The sequence below is a fragment of the Brachyistius frenatus genome, unplaced genomic scaffold, assembly GCF_029030835.1.
Source record: "Brachyistius frenatus isolate BFR_SWC_R1_liver_20210118 unplaced genomic scaffold, ASM2903083v1 Contig_245, whole genome shotgun sequence".
NCBI lineage: Eukaryota > Metazoa > Chordata > Actinopteri > Embiotocidae > Brachyistius > Brachyistius frenatus.
The window spans coordinates 345,001-360,446 of NW_027210844.1; the positions used below are offsets into that span (position 1 = coordinate 345,001).

General features: G+C 43.0%; 1 protein-coding gene across 2 annotated transcripts in view; it reads left to right on the forward strand.

Moving 5' to 3' along the window:
- gabbr1b (gamma-aminobutyric acid (GABA) B receptor, 1b) overlaps positions 1 to 15,446 on the forward strand; it is a 121,805-nt gene that overhangs the window by 64,159 nt on the left and 42,200 nt on the right. For both annotated transcript variants that reach the window (XM_069720677.1, XM_069720678.1), the window contains 2 exons: positions 1 to 29; positions 7,722 to 7,856. The exon at positions 1 to 29 is cut by the window's left edge and continues 132 nt beyond it. In XM_069720677.1, coding sequence (XP_069576778.1) covers positions 1 to 29; positions 7,722 to 7,856 — 164 coding nt within the window. The remainder of the gene's footprint in view (positions 30 to 7,721; positions 7,857 to 15,446) is intronic.

The window sequence follows — 15,446 nt, forward strand, 5'->3', positions numbered from 1 at the left end:
AGCTGGAGCTGATCCACTACGACAGCATGGTGAGTAACTGACAGACTGTCCAGCTCCCTACATACATACATGTATGTTATTGTTTGATTATTTGCCCCTGCATGTGCTCACTGAAGAGCCTCCCAACACAAAAGAATGTAGAAATTACAACATTCACGCAGCTGTAAGCATCAATTTAAGTTATTTTACTTTACAGGAAGTGGTTGTCCGACCTGAGCTGTTTAACCAAAATTATACATTTAATAATGAAAAATGTTCAAAAAGGCCCCTGTATGCTGAACCTAATGGCTTTATTAATCATGAAACATTTAGCAGTGCATCATTGATCTGTTTAAAGTCTGATTTAAACAACCACTGGGTTGCCAGGTTGTGAAAACTCCCCTTCACTGTCAGATCAGCTTGTCTGTTTTAGAAAAAGGCTGCAGACCATCTGAACCAAAATAATGTTAATAAATACATATTAACAGTCTGTTAGCACACAGCTGATAATTAAAATAACCACTTACAGTTATAATTGCAGATCTAAAGAAAAATTCAGTGGCCTACGTATTTATTAATGGATTATATGGATTATCCACATTTATGACTGCATTATTTTATTTCATTTATTCCAAATGGATTTTTCACTTCAGATTTATTCAGAGTCAATAAAGACAAAGAGTAACAAAGAGGCAGAAAAAAACAGATGACTTCTGTGAGAGTAACATGAAGTAACACACACACACACACACACACACACACACACACACACACACACACACACACACACACACACACACACACACACACACACACACACACACACACACACACACACACACACACACACACACACACACACACACAGCTCCATACCATCAGTAGGATCATCTGCAGTCTTCTGTGTACTGCGTGTTTTAAAATGCAGCATTCAGACCATAAATTGGGTCGCAGCCCCAGAGAAATGTTCCACCTATACATGGTGGTGGAGCCGCTGCGTGTGTGTGTGTGTGTGTGTGTGTGTGTGTGTGTGTGTGTGTGTGTGTGTGTGTGTGTGTGTGTGTGTGTGTGTGTGTGTGTGTGTGTGTTTGCATAAGAACTGCAGCGATGTGTTGTTTACGTGTTTCAACAGCTCCACGCTCTCTGCTAACAGATCACCTCAAAAACTTCTCTGCTAGTCTATTTCTGTCGGCTCCCTCTCAACCTGAACTCCAAATGTTATGAGAGCAGCAATGCGCTGTGAATTCAGACGTGATCTGTGCAGCGGCTCAGAGAGAGGAATGGTGGGATCGAGGGAACGCAGGCAGAACGAGAAAGCTGGGGGAGCGGTGGAGGACGGAGGTGTGAGTGTGGATGACAGGAAAGGCAGCACATGGTTTTACTTTACCAGGTCACCACAACAAAGGTCAGCTGCTGGTTCATTAGAAAGTACACCAGTGAGACACTTGAAGTTATTATTATTATTCTATTATTTTTTGGCTATTAGATACGCAGGAGAGATAAGGATCAGTGACAGGTCAGTCAGGCCAGGTGACCGACAGGGACGTGGCTGATGAGTGTATTTCAGCCCATGTGGTGTACGTCTCTGCCAGAGAGACACTCCAAAGATCTGATGCTGCCTGGACTCTGTTTAACTGGGTTATAGATGTAACTCTGGTTCTGTGAGTTCTGGATGGTTTCCAGAGACTTTTGGTGTGTTGAGCGATGTGCTCCAGATCAAAGTGAACCTACAGATTCTTCACTCAGGGTCTATATTTAGTGCACTCATGAATACATTTGTCTTCTCTAAATAAATCAAATGAAATGTGACAGAAGTGTAAGTTAGAACATTTCAGCTCTGAATACATCAAACACTCACAGTGCAGGTTGGATAAATGAAGAGAGTTTCTATTTTCATCATCCAGAGTTTCCTCTGTGGCTGCTGTCGTTAGATGAAGAAGAAGAGGACAGAGAGGCTCAGAGGTCCCAACAGTCGGACCGAGCTGAGCCGGTTCTGTGAGGAGGAACGTATTGCAGGTCCGATCTGCAGCGTCACAAACACTCTGAGGTGCTTGATTGTCGGCTCACTTACTTTTCCTCCAACACTGTTTGATAGTGCGTTCAGTAAACAAAAAGTTACAACAGGTTGTATGTTATTTAAGCAATAATATACAACAAGTAGCTCCGCCCCAGATATCTGATTGGTCAACAGAACATTTGGAACGTGCGCAAATCATTATGACATCACACCCTGCTCACCAGTGTAATATTGAGATTATACAACAAGTTACCGACTAAATAAAACATGTAATCTAAATGTTTTCATATTGTGGAGCAATTCACTATCAAAATATAAAACTTTTTGTTAATGTGATCTCCGTTTCCATGGCAACACATGAGTTATGACTAAGAACTGTAAAACAATCAGTTGCGTCAGTAGACTCTCATGTAACATCTGTAATGTTTCCTACTCCAGGAAGTAGTCCGACCCTTAGCAACCACCTAGCAACGGAGAGGATTTCTAGTCTTCAACTGAATAAATACAGAACATAGAAACACTAAACTGCTCAGTTAGCTCAGTCTGGTTGAAACAAAGATATCTTATGAACAAAGATATCTGATTAAATAAAGATATCTGATGGACAAAGATATCTGATTAAATAAAGATATCTGATGAACAAAGATATCTGATTAAATAAAGATATCTGATGGACAAAGATATCTGATGAACAAAGATATCCATGAATTAATGTGTTTTTAACATTTTAGCTCCGTGTCATGTGTTCAAACCAAACCGGTCCAGCTAGCCTCCTCTAGGATTGTAAGTGCGTGACTATCCGTGGTGTTACGGTACGGGTGCTCAGAGCGACCAAAAAGGACCGAAAGACACCCGACTTCACCAAATGGGTCATTTAATAGAACTATAACAAGTAGAAACTACATTATATTAAATATTATATGAAATTCAATACTAATTCTATATTCCTATTGAGGAGGTGGATATTTATATTAATATTTATAGTGATGAGCAGGGTGTGATGTCATGGTGATTTGTTCCGGATGTTCAGTTGACCAATCAGATCTGTGAGGCGGAGCTACTTGTTGTATAATAGCTTATAAATACTTATACTTATATATAAATTTGAAGCTCAGAGCACACAGAAGTGTTGTTAGAACCAGATCATGTCTGTCATGGCTGACAGAGATGTGGTGAAGCAGTATGTTGCAGGACTGTTTCTGCTGCCGTGGAGTAACTGTTGGGAGGAGATATATTTCTGATGGTCGTGGATGGAGTTGCTCACTCTGACTGTTTCTGTATCTGAAGCAAACACTGAGAACACATGAACCACTGAACCAATTGGAGCTGTGGGTTCGGATTCAGAGGTCAAAGGTCAGCGGTCAGATGTAAGATAATTCCTGCAGTCAGCTCCTTTACAAGATGAGACCGAGTGAGAAACAGGAAGTCACAACTCTCAGGGAGACGACTGCTTTAAAGAAGAGGACCAGCTGTTTGATGTGACGGACATCCATCAGGCTCTGATAGCAGCAGCTCCGTGTGCAGGCAGACCTCCAGTCACATGACTCAGGGGGAGGGTTCATCACATGTGGCACTTCTTTTAAAAGCAGAGTAATAAAAGTCTTTCTGCATCGTTTCAGTTGCTCAGCTCTGTTTGTTCCTCCTCACCTGCAGTTTGTCAAATACATGTTTCAGCTCTATTAATGTTTTTTAGGTTTCCATGACAAACTAATGTTCAGTGGCCCTGTTTGTTTTGAATGAGTCAGACAGGCGTCTGTCACTGCTGGGTTTGAATTTCCGACTGTTCCTCGTCTCCCGCCTGAGCCTCTCTGGACGTAAACACACTTTGTAGAAACAGTTCAGCTCACTGTGACAGGCGGGGCTCCTCTAAAAGCATCGCTCTGATTGGTTCAAGCTGTTCTGCATTGGATCCCTACTTCAAACGCTGGGTGTGGGGCGGGGGTTAGGGAGGGTGTAGAGGTTGGCATGACAACAGTAACCAGGACAACTGCAGTTCAAACAAACACAGATTTGGCGCCAAGAAAAAGAAGAGATGTTACACTATCTTATCAGTGAACACACAGAGAAGCACACGGCGAGGAGTCGGCCAAGTGGAAGAAGAAGAGGCCGGAGGGCTCATCGATCACACGCCTCTCAACACTCCACTGATCTGCATCCTCCGGTGGATCTCCCGCTGATAACAGTCCAGCGCTGCATGAAGAGCTGCCAGAGAAAAGCCTGTGTCATCAGGTGGTGAACGGAGCAGAAAACCTCTCCAGATCCTTCCTGAGATGTCGAGAACGATGATCAAATGTGTGTCCGGCCCGCTGCTCAGAGGTGAAAGCTCATTTGAATGTGTTGCTGATTTCACACGAGTGCTCCAGTTAATCAATGCGTCAGCTGCTTTACAAGCCGTCCGTGTGACTGAGGCCGGAAGAGGGCAGCTCTCTGTGAGCCTGTGGACTCGGTGTCATGAGGTGGAGAGACTGCACTCAGCATACGCCTCCTTTAACTCAGCAGGAGTGGATTTACCCTCACCGGCAGGATGGAGACGCTGTCGGGGCCCGTTGCTAGGCAACAGCTTGTTTCTAAGTTTACATCCTTTCAGCTATTGATGCTGACACACAAAGCAGCAGGAAATGAAGTCAAGCCTTTTTTAAACGTTTCTGACATGTTGGCGAGTCGTTCCCGACATGCAGAGATCCAGCAGATGTTCAGTGAAGCAGCTCTCTCTGTTTTAACTTAAATTTCCCACAAAGAAAACTCTGACTTTTCATGATTTGATTAAAAAGGCCTCTTCACAACTGATTTTACACTCAATACCAAGTGTTGAACGTTCTATATTCAAATCTCTGGAGCCTTATTTTAACGACTTCCTTACTCTGAACTGAAGGATTTCTTTTAACAGCACTTTCTTTGTCTCCTCTGTGGAATCATCTTCTGACTGCTGTGATGACGAGCTTCGTACCCAGCTGGATCTGCTCTCTGTTACGTAACTCTCCCTGTCAGGAGAGCCAATGTTAACACATGATATAAAAACAGAGAGCAAGAGCTCCAGTCTGTTTCTGTGAAGTAATACAAACCACAGTGAAACAGATGCTGTACAAATTCTTCTATTTTTAAAGAAGATTAGACCACATGTGTGTGCGTGTGTTTGTGTGTGTGGGCATTGTGTGAACCTTGAGTTGTGACGGACTGAGAAATGTCCTCCTGCATCACAGACGTGTCTCCTCAGCTCGTCGTCTGTTCCTTCAAAGCTTTGGGAGGAGACACTGGGATGTGAAGTTAGCCCAGCTCGCTAACGTTAGCACTGATTCCTACAAAGTCTCTGTCAGATTAGATGACTGTCGAGTGCACGTTAATAATAATAATAATAATAATAATAATAATAATAATAATAATCACTACATTCATTCTGATGAAGCTCCATGACAACAGACTGCATTATACTGCTTTATTGTCAGTTCATCCATCTAACAGCATCTTCACAGTGTTTTCACAGCAGTGCTATCTAAAGACCTGAAGTTCTCCAACACGTTCCACCTCTCATCCAAAAACTTCTTCGGGTTTGAAGTAAACAAGAACTTAAGAGAAGAAGACTTTCGACAGAAGAATTTCAGATCAGAGTGGAAACTTTAGTGGAGTCCAGCTGCCGTTGGATAACACTGAGACTTAATACTGAGACTTAACGGAGAGCGAATGGTGGGTGTGCCATCAGGAACTGACCAATCACAAAGAAATAAAACCAGTATGGACGCCAGCAGTGTGCAGGAGAGTGCAGGACGCACGTGCTCTGTGTTTTGATCTGTGTCTGGAAGGTGTGGTTTTCTCCTCTCCACATCAAGTTAACTACCACCACCTGCCCGGCTGGCACAGCAGTTCCTGATTCCACTAATCACCTCCTGGCTGTATATCTACCCCGGTCATACTCTCCACCTTGGTCAGTCCGTACGTCAACTCGCCTTGGTACCACGGTAACGCAGCCCCGTAGGTTCATGCCCTGTTTAGATATCTGGTTCTGAGCTCTCTCCCTTCTGTCACCAGTACCTGCTAGTGTGCCAGCCGCCAGGTTGTGTCATTGTTGTGACTTACCTGTTGCCCCACGGAGATCCACGAAGATCCCGTGCTTGCTGTCCTGTGTCGGTTCACGGAGACCACTCAGTCGACAAACGCACCTGCCTGTCTGCCTGCCGCCGCTGCGGTTCTGACCGAACCCACGCTGTCCGGTGTGGAGCGCGGGGATGTGCCCACAAGCCGGCTTAGACTGCCTGTCTCTGACCAACCCCCTGATAAAACAAAGTCCAATTCTGTACCTGATCCCTGTCTTCGTGGTTGTTATTGGGTCCTATCCTTCACTCCCGTGACAGGTTCTCCAGCACGTCAGGCTCCTGATCCATGATTTCATCATCTCCCAAAGGTTTTACAGTTACTGAACTCAGTGTTTTATGTTCGTCTGTTTGAAATAATCTGTGTGGAGTCACATGACGTAATGAAAAAACTATAACATGATTAATGCTCACACCTGTCGCATTATCATTTAAATGGCTTATTGATTTTTCATTGTGGTCTGTCTGTAAATGGAAGTGAAGCAGCATCTGTAACATGTGGATCAGGATAATGGGGGCTGACTGCTGGGTAAATGTTTCCCCAGCAGATAGATTGCGTGTCTGCCTCCCCAGACAGGGCTGTCGGGCTCAGGTGGAGGTGACCTTGGAGCGTGCCTCACCTCTCCTCCTGCTGCCGGCTCTGCTCTCTGTGTGCTTATACTGAAGCAGACCTTATGGTATAACGACAGGTAGATCTGACAGTCAGTCATTGTTTTACAGTGCATCCGGAAAGTATTCACAGCGCTTCACTTTTTCCACATTTTGTTATGTTACAGCCTTATTTCAAAATGGATTAAATTCATTTTTTTCCTCAAAATTCTACACACAATACCCCATAATGATAACGTGAAAAAAGTTTTTTTTAATTTTTTGCAAATCTATTAAATATAAAGAACGTAAATATAACATGTACATAAGTATTCACAGCCTTTGCTCAATACTTTGTTGAAGCACCTTTGGCAGAAATTACAGCCTCAAGTCTTTTTGAGTATGATGCTATAAGCTTGTCTCCTATTCTTGGGCAGTTTCTCCCGTTCTTCTTTGCAGGACCTCTCAAGCTCCATCAGGTCGGATGGGGAGCGTCGGTGCACAGACATTTTCAGATCTCTTCAGATTTTCAATCTTGTTCAAGTCTGGGCTCTGCCTGGGCCTCTCAAGGACATTCACAGAGTTGTCCCGAAGCCATTCCTTTGTTATCTCTGCTGTGTGCTTCGGGTCGTTGTCCTGTTGGAAGATGAACCTTCGCCCCAGTCTGAGGTCCAGAGCGCTCTGGAGAAGGTTTTCATCAAGGATGTCTGTACATTGCTGCATTCATCTTTCCCTCCATCCTGACTAGTCTCCCAGTTCCTGCTGCTGAAAAACATCCCCACAGCATGATGCTGCCACCACCATGCTTCACCGTAGAGATGGTATTGGTCAGGTGATGAGCGGTGCCTGGTTTCCTCCAAACATGACGCTTGGCATTCAGGCCAAAGAGTTCAATATTTGTTTCATCAGACCAGAGAATTTAGTTTCTCATGGTCCTGATGATGTCACCCTGCTGTCTGTCTCAGTGAGGACGTCCTGATGATGTGCCACTGCTGTCTGTCTCAGTGAGGACGTCCTGATGATGTCCCCTTACTGTCTGTCTCTGTCCACAGTGTGATCCAGGCGAGGCCACCAAACTGCTGTATGACCTCCTGTACACGGAGCCCATCAAGGTGGTGCTGATGCCAGGCTGCAGCTCCGTGTCCACGCTGGTGGCTGAAGCTGCTCGCATGTGGAACCTCATCGTGGTGAGAACCTCTCCAACACATAGCTATCATATTTCACTAACGTATATTTGCTGTTGCAGCGGTGAGTCAACATGCTGCCTGGAAGATTTCTTTAGAAAGATTTGTGTTGTGAGAGCATGTATGTCTGTTTTTAGAAAGGAAACAATAGAAGAATTAGCATGAACAGTGCTGCATGAAAAGAGCAGCTTGTATAGAAACAGTGGGACAGAGGCTGTCCTCAGTGTCCACTGATCTGCTGTGTGACCACACCACACCACCACACACACACACACACACACACACACACACACACACACACACACACACACACACACACACACACACACACACACACACACACACACACACAGTTTGGCACAAACACACAGTGTGTTCCTGACGTCAGCATGACTCTGATTCAGCTTCTACAGATGTGTCATTTTACAAGCCTGTTTCAGAAAAAGTTGGGATGCTGTGTAAACTCTAAATAAAAACTGAATTTGATTATTTGTAAAACATGTAAACTCATATAACTGACAATAGACCAAAGACAACATATGAAATGTTTAAACTGAGACATGTCATAGTTTTATGAAAAGTATGTGCTTATTTTGAATTTGATGGCAGCAACTCATCTCAAAAAGTTGGGACAGGGTCATGTTTACTCCTGTGCTGCATCATTTCTTCTTTTTACATCTGTAAATGTTTGAGAACTGAGGAGACCAGTTTCTGGAGTTTTGAAAGTGAAATGTGGTCCCATTCTTGCCTGATATAGGATTTCAGCTGCTCAACAGTTCAGGGTCTCCTTTGTTGTATTGTTCATGTCCTGATGCTCCAGATGTTTTCAATGATTGACAGGTCTGGACTGCAGGAGGTCAGTTTATCAGCGGACTCTTCTACTACGGAGTCATGCTGTTGGAATACGTGCAGAATGTGGTTGGACGTTGTTCTGCTGAAATAAACAAGACCTTCCCTGAAAGAGACGTTGTCTGGATGGCAGCATATGTTGCTCCAAAACCTGAATATCTCATTCAGCATTAATGCTTCCTTCTAGATGTTCAAGCTACCCAGTTCATGTGTGCTAATGGATCCCTGTACCATCACAGATGCTGGCTTTTGAACTGAGCGCTGATAACAAGCTGGATGGTCCCTCTCCTCTTTAACTTGGAGGATGCAGCGTCCATGATTTCCTAAAAGAATCTCAGATTGTGATCCATCAGACCTCAGGACAGTCTCCACTTCACCTCAGTCCATCTTCAATGATCTCGGTCCAGAGAAGGCGGCGGTGTTTCTGATCATGTTTCTATCTGATTTCTTCTTTGGAGAGTTTTAACCTTCATTTGTGGACGCAGCGATGAACTGTGTTCACAGACGATGGTTTTCACAAGTGTTCCTGAGCCCATGCAGTGATTTCCACTCCAGAATAGTCTGTTTTTAATGCAGTGCTGCCTGACGGCCTGAAGATCACCACCATCCAATATTGGTTTCCAGCCTTGTCCCTTGTGTTCAGAGATTTCTCCAGATTCTCTGAATCTTTTAATGATATTATGAACCGTAGACGATGAAATCCACTAATTCTTTGTAGTTTTACATTGAGGAACATTATTCTTAGATTGTTGCACTATTTTCCCACACAGTCTTTCACAGAGTGGTGAAATTCTCCCCATCTTCAATTCAATTCAATTCAATTCAATTCAATTCAATTCAATTCAATTCAATTCAATTCAATTCAATTCAATTCAATTCAATTCAATTCAATTCAAATCAATTCAATTCAATTCAACTTTATTTATATAGCGCCAAATCACAACACAGGCTATTTCATGGCACTTAACACATTAAAGTCCTTACAGCAAGACTTTACAATAGTATACAGAGAAACCAACAATTCAACAATTCCCACATAAACTAGGAGGGAAAAAACTCCTCTTTATGGGAGAAAAACCTCCAACAGAGGGAAGAAAAACTCCCACTGAACAGGAAGAAACCTCTGACAGAACCAGACTCAGAGGTGGAGAACATCTCCCTCGACCGGTTGGAGTGAGAGGAGAGCAGAGAGAGAAAAGGACAGCATAGAGATACAAGAGAAGAACTGTTGGTGGAGACGACAAGCGCAGAGCAGAGACATGCAGCTCCATGACGGGACATCTGGAAAAGAAAGAATAGAAACTACACGAGCGAAGGAACTGAATGGAGACAACAGACAATAAGAAGAAACTATGGGAGAGAAAAGGATGGTGAGGTATGAGTCAGTTAAAGAGTAGGAGGAAAGAAAAGAAGCTCAGCATGTAACGAGGTCCCCCAGCAGCCTCGGCCTATAACAGCATAACTAAGGGTTGGTTCAGGTCTACCTGAGCCAGCCCTAACTATAGGCTTTATCAAGAAGGAACGTTTTGAGTCTAATCTTAAAGCTAGAGAGGGTTTCTGCCCCTCCAACACAAACTGGGAGCTGGTTCCACAGGGGAGGAGCCTGAAAACTGAAGCTCCGCCTCCCATTCTACTTCTGTAATCTCGAGGAACCACAAGTAGACCAGCGTACTGAGAGAGAAGTGCTCTGCTAGGATTATATGGTTCTATAAGATCTCTAAGATATGATGGAGCCTGGTCATGTAGAGCTTTGTAAGTCAGCAAGAGAATTTTAAATTCTATTCTTGATTTCACAGGAAGCCAGTGAAGAGAAGCTTCACTACTGAGAGACTCTGCCTCTCTGAAATCATCCTTTTATACTCAATCGTGCGTGTGCGTGTGACATGCAGGACTCTTTCTTCGGTTTGGGGGACTTTGGACTGGAGGGTGTTGGTGTCTGGATTTAAAGGGATTAAAACCTGTCAGTGTTATCTTCTGAATGTTGATTGTAATCTGACAGCTTCTGTTGTCTGTGTCTGTTTTTAGTGTAAAATGTAGAATTAGACATCCGGTGATAACTGAGAAGACCTGAACTTCTCCACCATACAGTGTAACGGGCTGGATGACACTGTCAGATATATTAAAACAGATTTGAATTAGAATTTGGACTTTACAGATATTTAATCTGATTTCATTCGTGCTCTACACTAACATGTTGACGCTATGTGATGCAGTTATGTTGTACCAGCGTGGGTGTAACTCATACTATGTTCAGTGATATGGTTAGTGATGGTAAACTGTTTGTTTTTACAATAATCATGAGCTCATTATTGTTCATATTTCCAGTCAGAGCCCTGACAGATCTGTTGTACTGGACCAGCTGTTGCTGTAGTCCTGGTTCAGGAGGAGACAGTCGAACAAGGTCACCTGTATAAAACAGACTTCAGCTCTCTGACAGGAGGGAGAGTGCAGGAATAACACACTGATCCAACTCAACAAGATCATTATTCATATATTCAATAATGTCGGAATTATATTATTACCTTGATGAACACTTCCCGTCTGAGTGAAGATTTCATTTTGTTTGTCTCCATGTTAACAGTACACATGTTTTGCAAATACATTGATACAGAGCAGAAATCTTTAAATCAGTAAAAGAAGTGAACACAGTTTGTAGTTTGGTGAACATGTTAGTAAATTAAAGTGTGAAGGTCATCACATGTCGGAGGTGTTGTGTTATAAAGTGTGAAGGTCATCACATGTCGGAGGTGTTGTGTTATAAAGTGTGAAGGTCGTCACATGTTGGTGGTGTTGTGTTATAAAGTGTGAAGGTCATCACATGTCGGTGGTGTTGTGTTATAAAGTGTGAAGGTCATCACATGTCGGTGGTGTTGTGTTATAAAGTGTGAAGGTCATCACATGTCGGTGGTGTTGTGTTATAAAGTGTGAAGGTCATCACATGTCGGAGGTGTTGTGTTATAAAGCGTGAAGGTCGTCACATGTTGGTGGTGTTGTGTTATAAAGTGTGAAGGTCATCACATGTCGGTGGTGTTGTGTTATAAAGTGTGAAGGTCATCACATGTCGGTGGTGTTGTGTTATAAAGTGTGAAGGTCATCACATGTCGGTGGTGTTGTGTTATAAAGTGTGAAGGTCATCACATGTCGGAGGTGTTGTGTTATAAAGTGTGAAGGTAATCACATGTCGGTGGTGTTGTGTTATAAAGTGTGAAGGTCATCACATGTCGGTGGTGTTGTGTTATAAAGTGTGAAGGTCATCACATGTCACTTGTGTTGTGTTATAAAGTGTGAAGGTCATCACATGTCGGAGGTGTTGTGTTATAAAGTGTGAAGGTCATCACATGTTGGTGGTGTTGTGTTATAAAGTGTGAAGGTCATCACATGTTGGTGGTGTTGTGTTATAAAGTGTGAAGGTAATCACATGTCGGTGGTGTTGTGTTATAAAGTGTGAAGGTCATCACATGTCGGAGGTGTTGTGTTATAAAGTGTGAAGGTCATCACATGTCGGTGGTGTTGTGTTATAAAGTGTGAAGGTCATCACATGTCACTTGTGTTGTGTTATAAAGTGTGAAGGTCATCACATGTCGGAGGTGTTGTGTTATAAAGTGTGAAGGTCATCACATGTTGGTGGTGTTGTGTTATAAAGTGTGAAGGTCATCACATGTTGGTGGTGTTGTGTTATAAAGTGTGAAGGTCATCACATGTCGGTGGTGTTGTGTTATAAAGTGTGAAGGTCATCACATGTCGGTGGTGTTGTGTTATAAAGTGTGAAGGTCATCACATGTCACTTGTGTTGTGTTATAAAGTGTGAAGGTCATCACATGTCGGAGGTGTTGTGTTATAAAGTGTGAAGGTCATCACATGTCGGAGGTGTTGTGTTATAAAGTGTGAAGGTCATCACATGTTGGTGGTGTTGTGTTATAAAGTGTGAAGGTCATCACATGTTGGTGGTGTTGTGTTATAAAGTGTGAAGGTCATCACATGTCGGAGGTGTTGTGTTATAAAGTGTGAAGGTCATCACATGTTGGTGGTGTTGTGTTATAAAGTGTGAAGGTCATCACATGTCGGTGGTGTTGTGTTATAAAGTGTGAAGGTCATCACATGTCGGAGGTGTTGTGTTATAAAGTGTGAAGGTCATCACATGTTGGTGGTGTTGTGTTATAAAGTGTGAAGGTCATCACATGTCGGAGGTGTTGTGTTATAAAGTGTGAAGGTCATCACATGTCGGTGGTGTTGTGTTATAAAGTGTGAAGGTCATCACATGTCGGTGGTGTTGTGTTATAAAGTGTGAAGGTCATCACATGTCGGTGATGTTGTGTTATAAAGTGTGAAGGTCATCACATGTCGGTACTGTTGTGTTATAAAGTGTGAAGGTCATCACATGTCGGAGGTGTTGTGTTATAAAGTGTGAAGGTCATCACATGTCGGTGGTGTTGTGTTATAAAGTGTGAAGGTCATCACATGTCGGAGGTGTTGTGTTATAAAGTGTGAAGGTCATCACATGTCGGAGGTGTTGTGTTATAAAGTGTGAAGGTCATCACATGTCGGAGGTGTTGTGTTATAAAGTGTGAAGGTCATCACATGTCGGAGGTGTTGTGTTATAAAGTGTGAAGGTCATCACATGTCGGTGGTGTTGTGTTATAAAGTGTGAAGGTCATCACATGTCGGAGGTGTTGTGTTATAAAGTGTGAAGGTCATCACATGTCGGTGGTGTTGTGTTATAAAGTGTGAAGGTCATCACATGTCGGTGGTGTTGTGTTATAAAGTGTGAAGGTCATCACATGTCGGTGGTGTTGTGTTATAAAGTGTGAAGGTCATCACATGTCGGTGGTGTTGTGTTATAAAGTGTGAAGGTCATCACATGTCGGTGGTGTTGTGTTATAAAGTGTGAAGGTCATCACATGTCGGTGGTGTTGTGTTATAAAGTGTGAAGGTCATCACATGTCGGAGGTGTTGTGTTATAAAGTGTGAAGGTCATCACATGTCGGTGGTGTTGTGTTATAAAGTGTGAAGGTCATCACATGTCACTTGTGTTGTGTTATAAAGTGTGAAGGTCATCACATGTCGGAGGTGTTGTGTTATAAAGTGTGAAGGTCATCACATGTTGGTGGTGTTGTGTTATAAAGTGTGAAGGTCATCACATGTTGGTGGTGTTGTGTTATAAAGTGTGAAGGTCATCACATGTCGGTGGTGTTGTGTTATAAAGTGTGAAGGTCATCACATGTCGGTGGTGTTGTGTTATAAAGTGTGAAGGTCATCACATGTCACTGGTGTTGTGTTATAAAGTGTGAAGGTCATCACATGTCGGAGGTGTTGTGTTATAAAGTGTGAAGGTCATCACATGTCGGAGGTGTAGTGTTATAAAGTGTGAAGGTCATCACATGTTGGTGGTGTTGTGTTATAAAGTGTGAAGGTCATCACATGTCGGTGGTGTTGTGTTATAAAGTGTGAAGGTCATCTCATGTCGGAGGTGTTGTGTTATAAAGTGTGAAGGTCATCACATGTTGGTGGTGTTGTGTTATAAAGTGTGAAGGTCATCACATGTCGGTGGTGTTGTGTTATAAAGTGTGAAGGTCATCACATGTCGGTGGTGTTGTGTTATAAAGTGTGAAGGTCATCACATGTTGGTGGTGTTGTGTTATAAAGTGTGAAGGTCATCACATGTCGGAGGTGTTGTGTTATAAAGTGTGAAGGTCATCACATGTCGGTGGTGTTGTGTTATAAAGTGTGAAGGTCATCACATGTCGGTGGTGTTGTGTTATAAAGTGTGAAGGTCATCACATGTCGGTGGTGTTGTGTTATAAAGTGTGAAGGTCATCACATGTCGGTGGTGTTGTGTTATAAAGTGTGAAGGTCATCACATGTCGGAGGTGTTGTGTTATAAAGTGTGAAGGTCATCACATGTCGGTGGTGTTGTGTTATAAAGTGTGAAGGTCATCACATGTCGGAGGTGTTGTGTTATAAAGTGTGAAGGTCATCACATGTCGGAGGTGTTGTGTTATAAAGTGTGAAGGTCATCACATGTCGGAGGTGTTGTGTTATAAAGTGTGAAGGTCATCACATGTCGGAGGTGTTGTGTTATAAAGTGTGAAGGTCATCACATGTCGGTGGTGTTGTGTTATAAAGTGTGAAGGTCATCACATGTCGGAGGTGTTGTGTTATAAAGTGTGAAGGTCATCACATGTCGGTGGTGTTGTGTTATAAAGTGTGAAGGTCATCACATGTCGGTGGTGTTGTGTTATAAAGTGTGAAGGTCATCACATGTCGGTGGTGTTGTGTTATAAAGTGTGAAGGTAATCACATGTCGGTGGTGTTGTGTTATAAAGTGTGAAGGTCATCACATGTTGGTGGTGTTGTGTTATAAAGTGTGAAGGTCATCACATGTCGGAGGTGTTGTGTTATAAAGTGTGAAGGTCATCACATGTTGGTGGTGTTGTGTTATAAAGTGTGAAGGTCATCACATGTCGGAGGTGTTGTGTTATAAAGTGTGAAGGTCATCACATGTTGGTGGTGTTGTGTTATAAAGTGTGAAGGTCATCACATGTCGGAGGTGTTGTGTTATAAAGTGTGAAGGTCATCACATGTTGGTGGTGTTGTGTTATAAAGTGTGAAGGTCATCACATGTCGGAGGTGTTGTGTTATAAAGTGTGAAGGTCATCACATGTCGGTGGTGTTGTGTTATAAAGTGTGAAGGTCATCACATGTCGGTGGTGTTGTGTTATAAAGTGTGAAGGTCATCACATGTCG